The sequence below is a fragment of the Lissotriton helveticus genome, chromosome 12 (genome assembly GCF_964261635.1).
Source record: "Lissotriton helveticus chromosome 12, aLisHel1.1, whole genome shotgun sequence".
Lineage (NCBI taxonomy): Eukaryota > Metazoa > Chordata > Amphibia > Caudata > Salamandridae > Lissotriton > Lissotriton helveticus.
Genome location: NC_136073.1, coordinates 547,180,657 through 547,198,102, shown reverse-complemented (window position 1 = coordinate 547,198,102; position 17,446 = coordinate 547,180,657). Strand labels below are relative to the sequence as shown.

Below are 17,446 nucleotides of genomic sequence, written 5' to 3'. Positions count from 1 at the left end.
CCACTAGAAGAGTCTCATGGATAGGAAGATCTCGCAAGAACATTAGTGGTGATTGTGTCATTATTAATTTTACAAATCCAAATCTTGCTAATAATGCCTTGTTAAGAGCTACCTCCCTACCCCAAAATGATCAGGGCATCACACTTCGATCACTGGGATATTTTCATAGACATTTAACCCAGCAGCCCGCTAATGACTCATTTAGGGGCAGAGGCAATAGTACTGATGGGTATACTGGCCGTGGGGTTGCCACATTCAATCGTTATCAACCCCTGAGTGATCTAGACTCCAATGATTGACTCGAACTTGGCCGGGTCCACTCCTTGCCTGATGTAGAAGTTTATCCACTGGCTGTGGGGGAGGAGCGTGGTATAGATGGAAACTTAGCGAGTATATGTGAGGGTGGTAATCTCAATATTATGAACATTTTGGGGGACGTCCAAGGTGGCTGCACCGATGGTATGTTGGTAGCCCAGGTCTCTTGTTCGGGAACCAGATTCCTCAGCTGGAACATTGCCGGGTTAAATAGTAAAGCAAATGACGCAAAATGGAGGGACTGTTTTACTGATTGTGATATTATTGGGCTCCAAGAAACTTGGGACACAAAAAAATACTCTTCTTTTGGACGGGTATGCGGCCTTCTGGTCGCCAGCAGTTGCTTCCCCTATGGGGAGGGCGAAGGGTGGACTCCTAACCCTTATTTCAATGAAACTCGAGGGGACCTACACTAAAGTGGAGACAGGTACACCATATTGTTTAGCAGTAGAAATTTTAACTGAAACCAACGGGAACTGGCTTATTGTTAACTTTTAGAACTCCTTTGATAAGACCACTTTTAACGAACACTTAGTCAGTCTATATGATTTTTTAGAAATGTATAATGTCAATAGCACAAACTATTATTCGGTTATAGTGCTTGGAGATTTTAATGTTCAATGTTGTAATGGTAATTGTTTTGTATGGGACAGTCTAGGCCCAGCCAAGCAAGATAATATTCATTTTGAGCACTCCCCGCAGGGATCGTTATTAGAAGAGTTGGTGGCAGGAAACGATTTGATCTACCCTACCCAATTTACAGGGGATATTCCAACTTTCAAAGGAAAAGGCTCTGGGTCAACTATTGATTATATTTTTGTCAGCGTAAATGTGGCAAACAGGGTTAGCCAATATAATGTTTCTTGGTCTTCTTATGGTGATCATAACCCTGTAAGGCTGACTCTGACAGATGACCTAAAGAAAAAAGTCACAACTAACTTGACAGCTGGAATCCTTGATATAAGACCCACTGATCAAGCTCGACGCTTGAAATGGTGTTGGGTGGTGCCCAAGGACTTTAAGGATAACTTAATGGCAAAGGTGGGGCAAAACATGGCTACCTGTCTAACAGACGGTATTGTCGGTGACGAGGTCCTGGTGGCCTACAGTAGAATTTGTACCCAGATCGACAGTGACCTCAAAAAAGTAGTCAAGGGGCAATCTAGGAGAGGGGAGAAATGGTTTGACCATAACTGTTCAATAGCTCATCGGAAGTTGATGGTAGCGTTGAAATCCAATCCTCCTGACAAAGTGGAAGTAGCTGCCCTTAGGAACACATACAAAAAGGCACAAAAAAAGCATAAAAATGAAATCAGGGAGGAGGCCTGGAATGATCTTTTATCTACTGATGTAATTAAAAATAGTGCCAAATTTTGGACTGTGGTTAATAAGCCATTCTTCCGGGACGAAAGCAACAGTGAGCCTGACTGCGGTATCCAGGAAGAAGACTGGTACAGTCATTTTATACATGTCTATGATGGGAAAGGGATGCCGGCAGGTCCAGTCTTAAATATGGAAAAATACTCATTGTCATTCACAGAGTTAGAGGTAACGCAAGCCATAATGCAAATGACGAGTAATAAGGCCCTGCGACCCGATGGAGTCCCGGCAGACCTTTTTAAAGCAGATGTAAAGACCTGGACAAAGATATTATATAATGTCTTTGTCAATGCTTGTCAATTGGGCTTGCCTCTTACATGGGCAAGATCTGTCATCATACCTATATATAAGAAAGGGAATAGAGGTGACCCGAGCTGTTATCGCCCGATATCTCAAATTGACTCCTCTGTAAAAGTACTTGGCAGGGTGGTCCTTGGCCAACTGACTGGATGGCTTGAGGAGACAGGAACGCTTTCTGTGGCCCAGCATGGCTTCAGAAAAGGGATGGCCACCATAGACCAATGCCTAAACCTCCAATTATTGATAGGCAAATACACGGTGGCTAAGAAAGGAGCATTATTTGTGGCCTTCATGAACCTGTCCTCGGCCTTTGACCGAGTAAACAGGTCAAAGTTGTGGTACATGCTCCTAACTCTTGGAGTAGACAAGAACATCGTCTATTTCTTAGCGGACCTGCACAGGGACTTATCTGGAACGGTGAGGTATGACCAGCAGGGTAACTGTACGGAAGGTATACCCATTTCAAATGGAGTTAGGCAGGGGTGCATTCTGGTGCCCCTGCTCTTTACATTATATATTAACGACCTAGATACCACCCTAATTGCCTCCTGTAAAGATATTCCCCGTGCAGGGAAACGCTCGATTCCCACACTTTTATATGCGGATGATGCCACTCTCTTAGTGAGAACCGCAGTGGGACTACAGTCATTGTTAGATTCCTTCGCGGCCTTTATGAAGTCATTAGATTTAAGTGTAAACTTCTCAAAATCTCATATAATGGCCATTGGACATAAATCCCTAAAGGTCAAAACTCTTTACTGTGAGGGACATATATTAACCAGGGTTTCGTCGTTCCCATATTTGGGTGTATTATTCGACGACCAAGGATCCTGGGTAACCCAAATCACAGCGAAAAAAATTGTATTGACAAGAGCAACATCGGCTGTGTTGGGTTTCGCCAGGAAGCTAGGAGCCAGGCCAATGAAGGCCCTTATTCAAATATACAGAGCAAAGTGCTTATCACTAGCTATGTATGGGGCCGACTTGTGGGGCATAAAAAACACGAAGACTATTCAGACTGTTGAAGATAGGTTCTTAAAGAACCTTCTAACTGTCCCCAAAACAACAGCCAATTACATTGTCCATCAGGAATGTGGAATTGGCTTTGTTGAAGATGCAATTACCGTGGCACCCCTACAGAAATGGATAGCTACCTGGTTAAATCCGGACTTGGTGCTTAACCATGACATCCTGAAAGACTGCATGTCACTCGATCGTGGGCTGTGTATACCCTGGCTCAAATACGTCCAGAAGTTATCAGTTAAGCTGGGCCGACCAGAATTATACCATTCTCCAGAAGCTTTAGTGAAGGGTGACATAAAATGGTCCAAGGAAACATACCTGCGCATAGCCACCATGGATAGAGAAGAGAGAAAACTGGTAAAGGTGACAGTAAGGGCCCACCAATTATGTAAGACAACACTATCCATGGAACCATATTTAGGCTATGTCACAAATAACAACCACTGTTTCTTATTGACTAGATTTAGACTCAATCAATTTCATTTTCTTCTTGGTGAACGGAAAGGTTGGAAGAAGGTAGATGATCTTGGCCCCTGCACCTGCGATAATTTTTCGGGACAGGATATCATACACTTCTTTTTTTTCTGTGAACACCTTACTGTCATTAGGAAACGTTTTATTTTTCCAATTGTAATTAACAAAGGCTTTATGCACGTGAGACCAGCCCTTCTCTATCTGCAAATGTTGACAGATGTTTGGGAAACTTTCAACATTGCTAATTTTGTATCTGCAGCTGTAAGAGTCCTGAGGAAAATAACCTAATATTTTATCTTGTTTATTTTAATCATTGTGTTAAAAATGAAATTGTCTGTATTCATTTTAATCATTGATTTTTTAGGTGTTTATGAGCTTCGATTGTGTTTTATGTATTAGGGATTTACATCTGTTATGTTATGTTATATGTTTATTTGTAGCGCGCGCTGTTAGTCGAAACTGTCCTGGCGCGATGAAAAGGTCATGCTGTCAGCTAGAACAAGGGAAAGCTTACATAGTCTGCATAAATAAGTGAGTTTTTAGCAATTTTTTAAAGCTAGCAAGATTTGACGAGTGTCTTAAGGCCTCAGGTAGGTTGTTCCACAGCTGAGCTGCACGAACCGTCAGAGACTGCCCCCCCAGACGAACTTTCTTGAATCTGGGAATAACCACATGTCTGAGGGAGGCAGATCGCAGCGGGCGGGTCGGCTGGTAGAAAGCAAATCTGTGCTTAAGATAGGAGGGGCAAGGGCCATGTAGGGCTTTAAATACAAGGACCAGGGCCTTAAAGCGCACTCTTTTGGTCACTGGTAGCCAGTGGAGCTCTCTAAGTTGTTTGCGAACGCTGAGTCTCCTAGGGATATTAAACAGGAGCCTCACCGTTGCGTTCTGGACTACCTGTAATTTCCGGATCAAAAATTCCAAAATGCCGGGGTAGAGGGCATTTGCGTAGTCCAGTCGAGAGAGCACAAGTGCTCTAGTTACCGCTTCCTTAGCTACTTGGGGGAGAAGGGGGAAGAACTTCCGGAGAATGGATAGGGTGCCAAAACAAGTACCCGCCAGTCTCGAAATTTGATCGCGGAAGCACAAGTCTGCTCCGAACCAAACACCCAAATTCTTTGCCACCCCACAATCGCCACTAGGGCACGCTGATCCAATGGGCCAGATGGATTCCCTAAAGTCTGCTGGGAATTGGCCATACAATAGAATTTCAGATTTGTCCTCATTGCATTTGAGGCCTGCCTGAGCAAGCCAGGCAAATACAGAGGACAAACATTGGCGGACACCCACTGGATTAAGGTTATCCTTATTCCATGTGAAGAGAAGCTGGGTGTCGTCGGCGTAGGCCATTATTTTTGCACCCAACCTTTCTGCCAGGTGGATTAAGGGGGTCAAATAGACATTAAAAAGGAGAGGACTTAAAGTCGACCCCTGAGGCACGCCTATCTCAACCCTGCTGCTTGAGGAGTGGTAGGGGGAAGCCAAACTTGTTGGCATCTGTCTGTGAGGAATGATCTTAACCATCTGAGAGCCACGCCCGTTATGCCAATCTCCTCTAGCCTAGAGAGAAGCTGGACATGGGGAACCATGTCGAACGCGGCAGAGAGGTCCAAAAAAATTAGAGCCGCTCTGCCGCCTCCGTCCAGACATTCCCTAATGGCTTCGGTGACCTCCACGAGCGTGGTCTCGGTTCTAAAAGAGGAGCGGAAACCAGACTGGGCAGGATGGAGAGCCTCAGATGATTCCACGAACCTCTCCAGCTGCCGAAAAGCAGCCTTCTCACAGACCTTGGCTAAGGCAGGGAGTAAAGAGATAGGGCGATAGTTTGAGGGAAGTAGCGGGTCCGCTGAAGGTTTCTTGATCAGCGGGAGAAGTTTAGCTTCCTTCCACTGTCGGGGGACCAAGCCTGATTGTAAGGACTCATTTACTAAGTCAGTCACCATCGGAGCTACAACCTCCGCCACGCCACTCAAGACCCTTGCGGGACACGGATCCACTGGAGATCCTGACTTCAATGCTTTTAAAATAGCCAGCATGTCCAATCCCTCTATGATAGCAAAACTTGACATCACAGCGGTCCTCTCAGTGCTACAGGAAATTTTAAACAAAGGGAGGGGTGGGTGGGAGTTCAGAGTGCCCTGTGATGCAAAAGTATCATTTATCTCAGGGGATTTGAGACTCGCTTGAATTTTTCGGATCTTGTCTATAACATAGGTTGAAAGTTTCTCACACCATCCTGCAGACGTTGGAACTGACATTACTTCTGCCACTGGGGCCGTAATTCTTTTAACAATGGAGAAAATTTCTTTGCTGTTATTTTTGGCCTTAATAACCCTGGCTGCATAATAATCCCCTTTAGCAGCATTAATTGCTGCATAGTAGTCTTTTTGTGCTATCCTGAGCTCTGCTTTTGCCGCAGGGGAATACCCCCGTCTCCAAGTTCTTTCACGTTCCTTACATCCAATTTTTAGTATTTTAAGATGATCAGTGTACCAAGGGGATGAAGGGATGGTTCTAGGGCACTTTTTTCCTTTCTTCTCAGGCAGTGAGCTAACCGTGGAGTGTATCCATGCTGAAAAATTTTCAACTGCTTCCTCCAAATTCTGGGCCTTAACAGGAGCAGTATCAGTCAATGCCGCTGCCAAGGTTGGGAAACTAATTTTCTTAGGGCGCAGATCATCCTGCGATCTAGCCGCAATGCTGTTGCCATTTATATCCCAGCAGAAACATACCAGAGAATGGTCGGACCATGTAACTGGGCAGGGGAGGTCAGTTTGAACATTAAAATAGGAATAGACGAGATCAAGACAATGGCCCCCCAAATGCGTGGAGTCAAAGACCCGACGCTCAAGGTGGGCCAAGTCACAAACCTCCTCCAGATCTCTAACCCCTAATGCCAGAGGGTCATCCATGTGAATGTTCAAGTCACCCAGCATGAGAAAGTTGGAAAATCTCAGCGCTCCCTGGACCGCAACCTCCTCCAGAGATTTGGTGAAAGAGCCCAGCGGGCCTAGGGGACGATAGATTAACAGCCCACCCAAGGTGAAATGCGGAGAAAGAGAGATCAAGAACTCCAAAGCTTCACCCTCCTCTATTCCTCCTGCGCAGTACTTCACTGCGGACCATTTGTCTCTGAAAATCACAGCTAAACCCCCCCCTCTACCTGAACTACTTAAATCCTCTAGGAACTGCTAATTCAATTACCGGGGCACTGCTAGTAGTCAGCCATGTCTCCGTTATGAACAGCATGTCAAGCGAGTTATTAATAATTAGCTCGTAGACTTCTTCAGCGTGTTTAGTTAAAGAGCGCACATTTATGAGGGCAGCTCGGATTGTGGTACCGGGAGGGTTGAGAATTGGGAAAATAGAGGTAGACCTCTCACATCTAAAATGAAATCTACAAGAAGGGAAAGTTTGTGTCATGGAGTCAAGAACGTTCCATGTTTCACAGTTGCTGCGCCTATGCGTATTAAGGGCCAGGAGGGACTCCCGACTGTAGGCAATGGTGCTGGCAGAGGCATATCTTCCAACCCCAGCAGCATCCCTGGCCCTGAGGGCAGCCGGAGCGCGGACGGGCGCAGACGGGCTTACCTTAGGCGCACCTTCGGCGCGCCACCGGCGCGCCCGCTGCGCTCCCGGAAGCACATCTTTCTTATGTTCTGCCTCCACCAAGCCCTAGACCGCTAACTCCGGTCAGGCTCGCGGGACTACACCCCCCAAGATGGCGCCTCGCCCTCCCTCTCACGGCACTGTCAGCCGAGGTGGAATGGGTCGAGGGAGGCCGCAGGAGGAGCCGAGATGGAGCGGAATGCTGTGAAATTTCATACAGTTAAAACAATACACAACACAGTAAGTAATGATGAATTTTAAAAGTTGAAAAAAGCGCCAGACATCTACATCATGCCTGTGCTTACAGTGCCCTCAAAATAAGAACAAGCTGCTGTTTCCTAAAAGAGCGAGCTCTCAGGTGAAAATCGCTGGCTCTCACTGACACAGGGACCCCCCCAGCAAAACTTAGGAGCTGCCACCAACCCAAGATTCTGTTGACATAATTCTGTTTTTGTAGAATGCTTTTATGGTTTGCTTATAAACCGAATAAAGATATTTGACTGACTGACTGACTGATTCTGTCACCTGCAAAGGAATGGAATATCTTATTCTCAGGGCTGTTTGTACCAATATTTGCTTTCTCCTTTGATTAAAGAACGGCACACTTCCTCAAATGTCTTCAATTGCTTTATTGGTTCTAATCAGGTTTATGGATGTTGATGTAGTGTTGCATTATTATCTAGCTTTATTAAAATTTGTTTTAATAAAATATTGTTGGGCTTTATGTATTTTATCAATTAACTTTTTTTAAATGGTTTATTACTGAGCAATCATAGTTACCCACTTTAAACAAGTGGAGACCTCACAACAAGAGGCAACTATGTCTAAATAATACAAATTATAAAATACTTGTCAAGAAAATTGCTAATAAAACCCTCCTTTTTATGTTTTACCTGGCTAGTTCATTCCTCATCCCACTATTTGAATACTTTATTTGCTCTGCTGGATCAGCTGCGCCCTAAGGTGAGAATGGCTGCAGTTTCGATTCATGCAGAGAAAGCATTTGGCTGTAGTGAAATTTCTCCTTGGCATGCTCAAGATGGCTAGATTGGGAAATGACTTAATTCGATTGGTGGCGCTATTGTATGCATGGCCCATGGCTCACGATAAAAATTGATTGTCTCAAATAGCGGACTATTGTAGTGTTTTAGGGCACCTGCTAGGGACGCCTCCCTTCTCCACTGTATTTTTCGGTCTGTGGCTGTCAAGCCACAAGCATGCACAGTGCTGGCACAGCATTTGTGTAGGAGGATAGCATTCCAGAGTTGTGGTTTCTTGCTGTCACTCTATGCAGATAATATCATATTAGATGTAGGAGACCTGGGTGTGAACTTGAACCCCGTCATTTGTGAGACATTGAGATTTTGGAGGTGTGTCTGGGCTGCAGATTAAATTGGATAAATTAGAAATATTTCCTTTAACACTGAACAAGGCAGAGTTACAACCAGATTTTCCCTTGAAATGGACCAGTTATTCACTCTGCTACTTTGATATCTCAATACATGGCTAATTTCTGAGACAATTAAGGTCCTGCAATTAACACGCTAGTGAAATGGTCTGGAGATGGTTTGCAATCTCACTGCCAATAGACAGTTGCCTCGGGTTGATTAAAATGGTAATTTTACCCAGGTTCTTTTATCTTTTCATGAACATCTCAACCATAATAACAGACACTTTTTTCAAGACTCAAAGGTCTGCAGGTAACCCACAGCTGATTAAGGGGGAGGTCTCAACGCTTCTATGTAGAGAAGGAGGTTTCACAGTCCTAGATTTCAAGGTAAACTTTTGAGTAGTGCGTGAGCAATATTCAGCTTATTGGTGCCGCCTCTTCCTCTTGAGCCACAGTTGGTGGTTGAGAGAGATAATGCAGATTCATTATCAAGAAGCTGGGCTGGAAGTACTACTTGCCTCTTAAAACTTGTTGATCGCAGGGGAGTGATACTCCAAACCCACTCCGTCGCAGGGAAGGAAAGGTTATTTGGATCGAGGCTTCGTGTGAGTGGGGGATGCCCAAAATTAACAGCACTCTGACAAGAAAGTACATTTTTCAACAGGCTAGGCAATCATGATTAAATGCTGGTGCAGCCAGAACCATGCTATGCGGATTTAGCATTTCTGTCACGAAAAACTGTTGCTTCCTTTGTTCTTGTTTAAAGGACATTGGGAATACAGAGAAGTATTTCTGAAAGGCGAGCTGTATGATGGAAAATAAGTTTGAACTATTTGAACATTTCATATGTACTATCTTAGAGATTATAGGATTGTTGCATCTCACAAAGTTTACGTTGTAACGATATTTGAAGGATTCTTAAGTCTGTACGATATTGCTTTTACTATGTATATATGTACAAGCATATGGCAATTAGCATGAAATTGCCCCATTGTCCATTCCTACTGAACAGTATTTTTTGAGCAGATATCTCAAATAATCAGATTCATGTTGTTTCCATATCTGTCTCTGCCTGGCCATTAGTGAGTTTGCAAGATTGGATGGTATATATATATAGCCTTGGCATTACTATTAGATAAAAGAAAGGTGGCTAAAGATTAGAAGAAAAGTCTTGCCAAACAAGGTAGAGACCTATGACCAGATGGAGCCAAGTTCAGTCCATCGTAGACACTTGAGACCCACTTTGTTGCTACAAAAAGGGAAGGGGTGGGTACAAAGGTATGCTACTTTTTCTCTGACTCCACAAGGCTTGTGTGCATGAAAGTGACCTGTGTTCATGAGGGACGAAGAGTAATGGTGGCTGGAGGGTTATATTTGTCGTTTGGCACAAACCTTAACTCTGAAATAGGTAGGGGTAGCTGGGATTTTCGCCATGAGCTGCTGAGTATTTGCACTTGTCTACTTACTATTCGACATTCAATGTCATGAGGACACTGACTTATTTCCTTTTGATCCATCTTTAAGGGAGATTGTTTTTTATTTACAATAGAACCACCAAGATATCACAAATGATATGCGGACCTAGGAGTTCTAATGATGGGGCGGAATGTAGATAGGTGGTGGGGAAGTGGGTAGACGCTGAAAGGTGTCAGGTGTAGAGGAATGAAGCTCTGACCTCGATTGGTGCATGGCTGCCTAAACAACAGTATATAAACATTATGACTGTCCACATAAAATGGACAAATATAGGGGCACTGGATGCAACATCATGGTCTGACTTAAGTTATCTATTGTACCGACTACATCTTTTTCTGTTTGTATGAATGGCACGATTGAATGCTAAAGATATGGTTGTGAGAAGTAGATAAATATTTACTATGCAAGCTATGATGATCTCTCACATTGTTCCACGTCAAAGGGATACGGAGGGTGGTTGTATTCAATCATATTACGTATGTGTTATATTATTTGATGATCAATTTTCTTTTGGTAGTGAAAAAACATGACACATTTAAAAAGCATATTAGAGAAAGGATTATAATTAAATAAGCAATTTATAGATAGAATAGAGGTGCAGGTAAATCATAATTTGGATTGTATTCTTACACGTGTCTGTAAATTAGGGCGTTGCTTTAGAAATGCTCTTTCCATTTTTTATTATATTATATTATTGTACCAGTCTGCTATCAATATTTGTTGAATATGTATAGGAATTACTCTGCACATCAAATAAAATGATTCACTGATGACACAAAAGTACACAATTATTTAATATTTAAATGTTGTATAATTGTAAACAAGTGTAACCCTTTACCGTAGTTGTGCTTCCTTGAAGCAGTAACACCATTAAACTAAAAGAACTGACTGCAATAGAATACGTAGTCAGAGTAATTTAATGGGCTAGTAAACGGGCTAGCCTGATCTTCAAAGATGGTTGTGTTCTAAGTGAATAACTATCCATATGGTAAGGGTGTCAAAACATTTTGAGTTAAAGAACATTGCTTCTACTGGTGTTTAAGATTTAGTTGTAAATATAAGATTTAATCGATCAAATAACAACCAAAGGGCATTTTAAAACACACACTCTAAAAAACAGAATAAAAATGACTTGCTTACTGTTATTTGAAATCAGGACCAACATAACATAAACCGACATTCTTTTCAGATTCAGTGAGGAATCCTTATTTGAGGATGCCAGTATCACTTCGGAGAATAAATCAGATGTGCACAGAATTTGCTGGCAATAAACTGAAAAAGAGTACAAAGTGACAGATAATAAACGACAAATAAATATCTGAAGTTATCAAATTCTTCTATAACCAGAGCAAGATGCTTTGAAAATGTGTTTTTCATGTGTTTCCAATATAAAAGGCCAGATTCACAACATTAAGGCCACTGCCAGGCGGTATATGTGCTAAGAGGTAACTGATAAGGCCTAAGTCCAGCAAGACTAAACACGTATTTTCAAAGCCAATGCTTAAAACTTACAACTGAAAAACCCTGGAAGCTTCCATCAATGCAGTTACTCATATGTCGATACATCAGGGGAGTGGAATTTTATAAAATATTTATTTGTCCAAGGGGCAACATGGTTCAGAAATCCACTTGTCATGTAAAAAATCTATTTGACAAATTATGGTAGCATTATTACATCATAGCTTTGATTACACCCGATCATATTATGGTACGATTTGGATTCTAGCAGAGCTCTGATAATGCCATCCATTTGATTACAGATCAACTCTATATATGTCAAATCGTTGCATATTTGCAACCTCTTTATACGCAGACGCCCTTTTAAGGTCTCACCTACAGACAGCTTTCAGTTGTCAAATGTCAAAGACCTATTGTGGACAACACTTGCAGTGTGCTTTAAATCAGCCCATTCCTTTCCAATGGTAGGCATTTGTACCAATCTCATTTGCTTGCTTCTTCTTCAATCACTTTCTTGTTTGTCACTCCTCTGGAGCTTCTTTACTACCCTTCTGATTGGATGACTTTTATCATTTCATTGATTACTGTCAGGGAACTACTTTGCTTACTGTTTCTGCACTCCATGTGAGTGAATGTGTTTTCTCAGTTTTTTCATCATGTGCTGCTTGCCAACTGAAATCCCTACCTTTTCACTTTTTGTGCTGCCATTTGTATGCTAATTGGCTTTGGCAAAAAAGCACTGTCCAAGCCAATTGGTAGGCTTCCAAAAAGCGGGAAATATTGGCTTTGCCAATGCTTGTAATGCATTGGTTCTGTTTAGGCCAGTTTCAGCTCACAGTAGGCTCTGAATAAGCAATCAGTTTCATTGCAGAAGAGTTCCAATCCAGCAGCAGAAAAGTACATCATCTCCCTATTTTTGTTTATAGCTCAACTTGATATGTTTAATTCCTTAACAGAATATACTATTTGCGCTTAACACTGGTTTTGACTGTTTTGGGTCTTTAAAACCACTGTGATTGCCGGATTAACATTTGTTCCCTCAGGAGTTGACAGACGGATTGTCTGTAATGGCTGTAGAGTGCGTTCTGGGCCTCCGACTGCAAGAGGGCGCGCAAGTGCTCACCCTGACAATGCAAATCTCTCCGAGCAATACGTGTTCTTCTAATCCAGACGTATGGAGCGGGGGGGGGGAGACAGCCTGGGAACAGAGGCTATGGCTTCTTTTAGCCTGCACTGAACAGAATTTCTACAGTGAGGAGCACAATGCCTTGCAATGCAGGCCAGTATTGCACTCTCAAATGCAGTGCACTTGAGTTCAGACACAGCCTGTTGCTGCTGAATAACCCTTGGAACCTGAAAGGGTGAAGTGAGCCTCTTGGGTTGCATCCCTCCCCTTAACCTCCCTCTTCTAATGCCTCTAATTCTCACAGTGAGTTACAAATTGCCAGCACACCTCTGCCCCGGAGTTTTGGGCTTTTACCAATCAATCATTCAGATGGACTCAGAGGAGTTCTACAAGGAGGTGCAGGGTTTCATCTCATGGTAACATTTAAAGGTGCTAGACGCCTCAGTTAAGAAGGCAGTTTCCAGTGCTCTTGAGTCCATCAGGAAGAATATTGTGAAATTGGCAGAAGAAGCAAAACACTCAGATTCCCTGGTTTCTCTTGGCATCCTCTCTGGGCCCGGAAGGCGATGATATTCAAAGGGAACACTAACTGTGTGATAACAGTGAAAAGGCACACAGGTTCTTGCTGAATAAAGATGTCTCAAAGTTGTGGGAACTGGCTTCCTCAGAGGTTCAACCCATTGCCAAAGGGGCAGTGCTTAAATTCTGCCGCTGCCTGCACGACACCCAAGTTATGACAGTTCACCATATGGTGGCAGTTTATTTTTACCTAAGCAAAGTGTTTAAAAACTTAAATATGCACTAAAACATAACAATATCAAAGTGCTTATACCCTTCTTATATCTTTGGGTCACCTAGTATACCCTAAATTGTCATGTGAAGGAATGTAAAGCTAAGTGTGTGTCACTGGTACTGATGTTTGGCAGGGCTGAACGTGACCATATGTATTGCAAGCTGAGGTGGCCTCCTGAAAAATATCTAGAGCCTTGAAACATATTATTTTACAAATGTAGCACTGCCAAAGAGGCTTCTTTTGAGAACTCTTTCTGAAAGAATTGGGCAAGTAAGGATCATTTGCATCTCTAGGCAAGGCCCCAGAAATCAATAAAGAAAATCTTTGGCCAAAATAAAGAAAGAGTAGACTGTCTACCAACCATTTCACCATTCAAGGTCCTCAACAGAGACAGACAATAAGAGGGGTTGACTACAGGACCAAAGCTGATTCTGAGATTTCTTTCCCTCCAGAGGTACCACCAGAGGATGCGTCTCCGGAGGTTCCTATTGGGACTCCTCAACCACTATTGGAGAATATTCGGGTAAGTCTTATCCCTTCTTCCCATGTATGGGTGAGCGGAAGACTAGCTTTGTTCTTTCACAGAAGGCAGGCTTTGACCAGGAATGCATGGATTCTCCAAACTGTTAGGCGATCATCAAGACAACAACGGAAACCTAAACAATTCCTCTTCTCAGACAAAGCTTATGAGCTGATAGACAGGGAAATCTTAGATTTGGGTAGGAAGGGAGTGATAGTTTGCTTTGTGGCACACCATCATGGTTTCATCAGCAATACAATTCTTGAGCAAAAAAAAGACAAAAGCCGCTAACTAGTGAAATATTTATGGGAGCTCAACAAGTGTTTGATTTCTCTTCACTTCAAGACGGAGGGGATCGATCTCCTTGAGAACATCCTCCAGCAAAAAACTGGACGGTGCTTGTCGAGTTGAAGGACTCATACCTGATAATTTGCATGTTTCCGCCTCACCGCAGGTTCCTGAAATTCAGTGGCAGAGACAAATGTTTGAGTTAAAAGCCCTCCAGTACAGGCTTTCCTTGGCTCCGTGGTACATCACAAAGGTACTGATATCTGTGATGGAACTCCTCACAGCAAGGGCAGTGAGACTGATCATCTACCTAGACGATTCTGTTATAATGGACCAATGTGCCTACCACCTAAAGCAGTATCAGAAGATGGAAAAGTCCCTTCCGGAAAATCTGGGACTGGTCATCAATGAGTAGACGTCAGTGATGTCCCTGATCCAAAGTTTTGAAGAACCCAACGATTTCCCTGCTCCTCTTGGCTGAGGTGGTGGGCCTCTTGCATTCACGGATACAGGAAATCTTTTCCGGGGCTGATCCATTAAAGGGCACTTCAAAATTTGAAAGCTTTCCACCTGAGGAAGCGATTGAGAAGTGGAACTGGTGAGCGACATCTGAGAATAAATCCACTGGTAGCTTCAACACATGGAAGTCTGGAACAGAAGAGCAATCTTTGGATTGACCACAGATCTGGTAACAAAATTGGATACCAGCAGATCAGGCCGGCTAACAAACTGCAGGGATTTATCTACAGGAGGTAGGTGGTCAGAAAACGAATTAGCAATGAACATCAATTGCTTAGAGCTATTCACTGAATTCTTCGCAGTCAAATGCAGGACGAAGGACAGAGTAAAGTGCTGTGTCCTCCTGAAGATACTTCACAATAAAGGAACCTAGCTATGTTCAAAAGGTTGACCCTCCACTAGAGAAAACAACAGTTTTCTTGTGAAACCCTCACCCACCAGGGTTACCCCTTGATGGCTTGCAATATCATCGGGTCCATCCCGTTCTGCTGTAGAACGAGGCGTGCTTGACCTACGGACTACGTGGGAGCACTTTCTATATACTGATAAAGACGACGTTTACAAAATGGGGGGGTTTAAGTGTAGGGTGAAGTTTATAATTACCTGACTAGTGGGTGTGACTAATTTAATCTAATCCCTAGACGGTATGTTTAAAAAGGGGGAGGTAGTGAAGGAGAAATTATGAGTCTGCTTTCCTACATGGTCAACATGTTTCCAGCTGTGCCTCTATTGGCTTTTCATAGGGAAACTAACTCCCTGGGCCCACTTCTGCTCTTTATACTTTATGCAGCTCACACCACATTCATCCCACATTGGTTTTAGGTATGGAGACATGAAGGTAGTCCCTCTATCAGAGACCACCTCTTTAGGAAACCCAGCCTTGCCAAAGAAGATGCCAAGGAGGGCCTTTGCTACTGCAGGAGCAGTTGGAGTCCTGAGGGGAATTGCCTATGGGTATCTGGTTGCATGGTTCAAGACCAACCATTAGGAAAACAATCTATTCCCAGATGCAGTTTGAGGGTCAAAGGAACCAACAATGCCAACCCCTGTCCTCTGAAAGGGAATACAAACCACTGGTAGTGTAACTAAGGGAGACTTTGGTTGTATGACTATCTTGCCACTGGCTTGACAAGTCACACAGGAGCAACAAAACTCCTTCACTTTTTCAGACATCTGGGGCCAATAAAGATGCGCAACCAACCTGTCCCAGGTTTTGGTTTGTAACAGATGTCCAGCTAGGGGGATGTAATGGGACAAAGTAAGGAATATCTCTCTGTAAATTTTGGGAGACCACCACTCTCCTGTCTGTCCTTGCTTTGGGGTCCCTGGCCTCAGTGTACAGAAGCCCATCCTCACAGTAGACCCTGCGCGTACCACTGACATCCTTCTCTTATTGCCTTGCAGCTTGCTGCCTAAGACCTTCAAGTGTAGGTCACTGCATTTGCCCTTGGCACATGTCCTCTCGGGAGGGTACCCATGCACTTAAGAGTTCTGCCAAGTTAGACTAGACTCCCTCAGATGCAGTTCCCTCCTCAGGCTCCAGGGCATCTCCCTCAGGAGAACTCTCTCCTGGCCCTGTGACATCTCATAACCTGCCTTAGCATACGTCTTCCCCTTTCTCTTGCTTTGGGTCACTTGGTCCACTGTTTCAAGAGCTAAGGGCCAGATGTACGACCTGCAAAATAGCGCATCGCAAATTGAGAGTCATATTAATAAGCCACTCACAATTTGCGAGCCCATTGGGAAGGACAGGCCCCCCAGGGATGGTGGCCTGCTGGGCTCAGCAGACCACCATGTCTGGGACTGCATTTTTAATAAAGCATTTTTTTTTTAATGCAGCCCGTTTTCCTTAAGGGAAAACGGGATGCATTTAAAAAAGAAAAATTAAACTTTTCAGTTTCATTTTTTTAAGGGCAGGCAGTGGTCTCTGGGACCACTGCCTGCTCTTAAAAAATATTTTCCAACATATTCACAAAGGGGAAGGGGTCCTCTGGGGCGCCCTTCCCTTTAGCGAGTGGTTTACCACCTACTTGAAGTTGGTGGTAAACTGCAAGTGTTTTGCAGCCGCAAATGCAGTTGCAAAACACTAGTACATAGCATGTTGACTCGCTATTAGGAAGGGACGCCCCTTCCTAATATTGAGAGTCGCAAATGCTAGTTTGCAAGTCAATGACTCGCAAAAATAGCATTTGTACATGCTATTACCCTTGTTTGCGTCCGCAAACCGGAGGTTCTTCCATTTGCGGCCGCAAAAAAGGGTCATACATCTGGCCCTAATTTCCCGTTACTTCCCTGACATGTGGCCTGTGCTTTGGTAGTAACACAAAAACACTCAGGGAGACCCAGAATTTCTGCATGAGAAAACTTCTCCACCTCAGCACATGCGAAAGTCTCAACACCATTTCCCAACAGACACTCCATTGGGATGGCAGGGAACACAACCACCTTCTTTGGCCCAGTAACTCCTCCCCATTCTACACTTACCAAGGCCACTGTATGGAGATTAGTCTCTTTGTCAGCGCTGGTAACCTTGTGAATGACATCAGGCAACATTTAATCTGTGAAACCAGTCTAGCTGTAACCATAGTGACACTGGCACCTATATTCCTCAGACCCTAAATCTCAGTCCCATTGATCGTTGGCTTTTGTCTATACTTCTCCAAGCTTGGAGGTAAGACAGCCAGGACTTCAATAACCATCCCACCTAGGGAAACCAAAGTAGCCTCTGGCCTCTCCAAAGTACACCTCTATCCTCAATCCTATGCTAGACATTCT

The 17,446-nt window shown here is 43.6% G+C and overlaps 1 protein-coding gene across 8 annotated transcripts in view; it reads right to left on the bottom strand.

Moving 5' to 3' along the window:
* TERB1 (telomere repeat binding bouquet formation protein 1) overlaps positions 1 to 17,446 on the bottom strand; it is a 1,077,176-nt gene that overhangs the window by 816,578 nt on the left and 243,152 nt on the right. For all 8 annotated transcript variants that reach the window (XM_078669239.1, XM_078669238.1, XM_078669242.1 and 5 more), the window contains one exon: positions 11,108 to 11,239. In XM_078669239.1, coding sequence (XP_078525365.1) covers positions 11,108 to 11,239 — 132 coding nt within the window. The remainder of the gene's footprint in view (positions 1 to 11,107; positions 11,240 to 17,446) is intronic.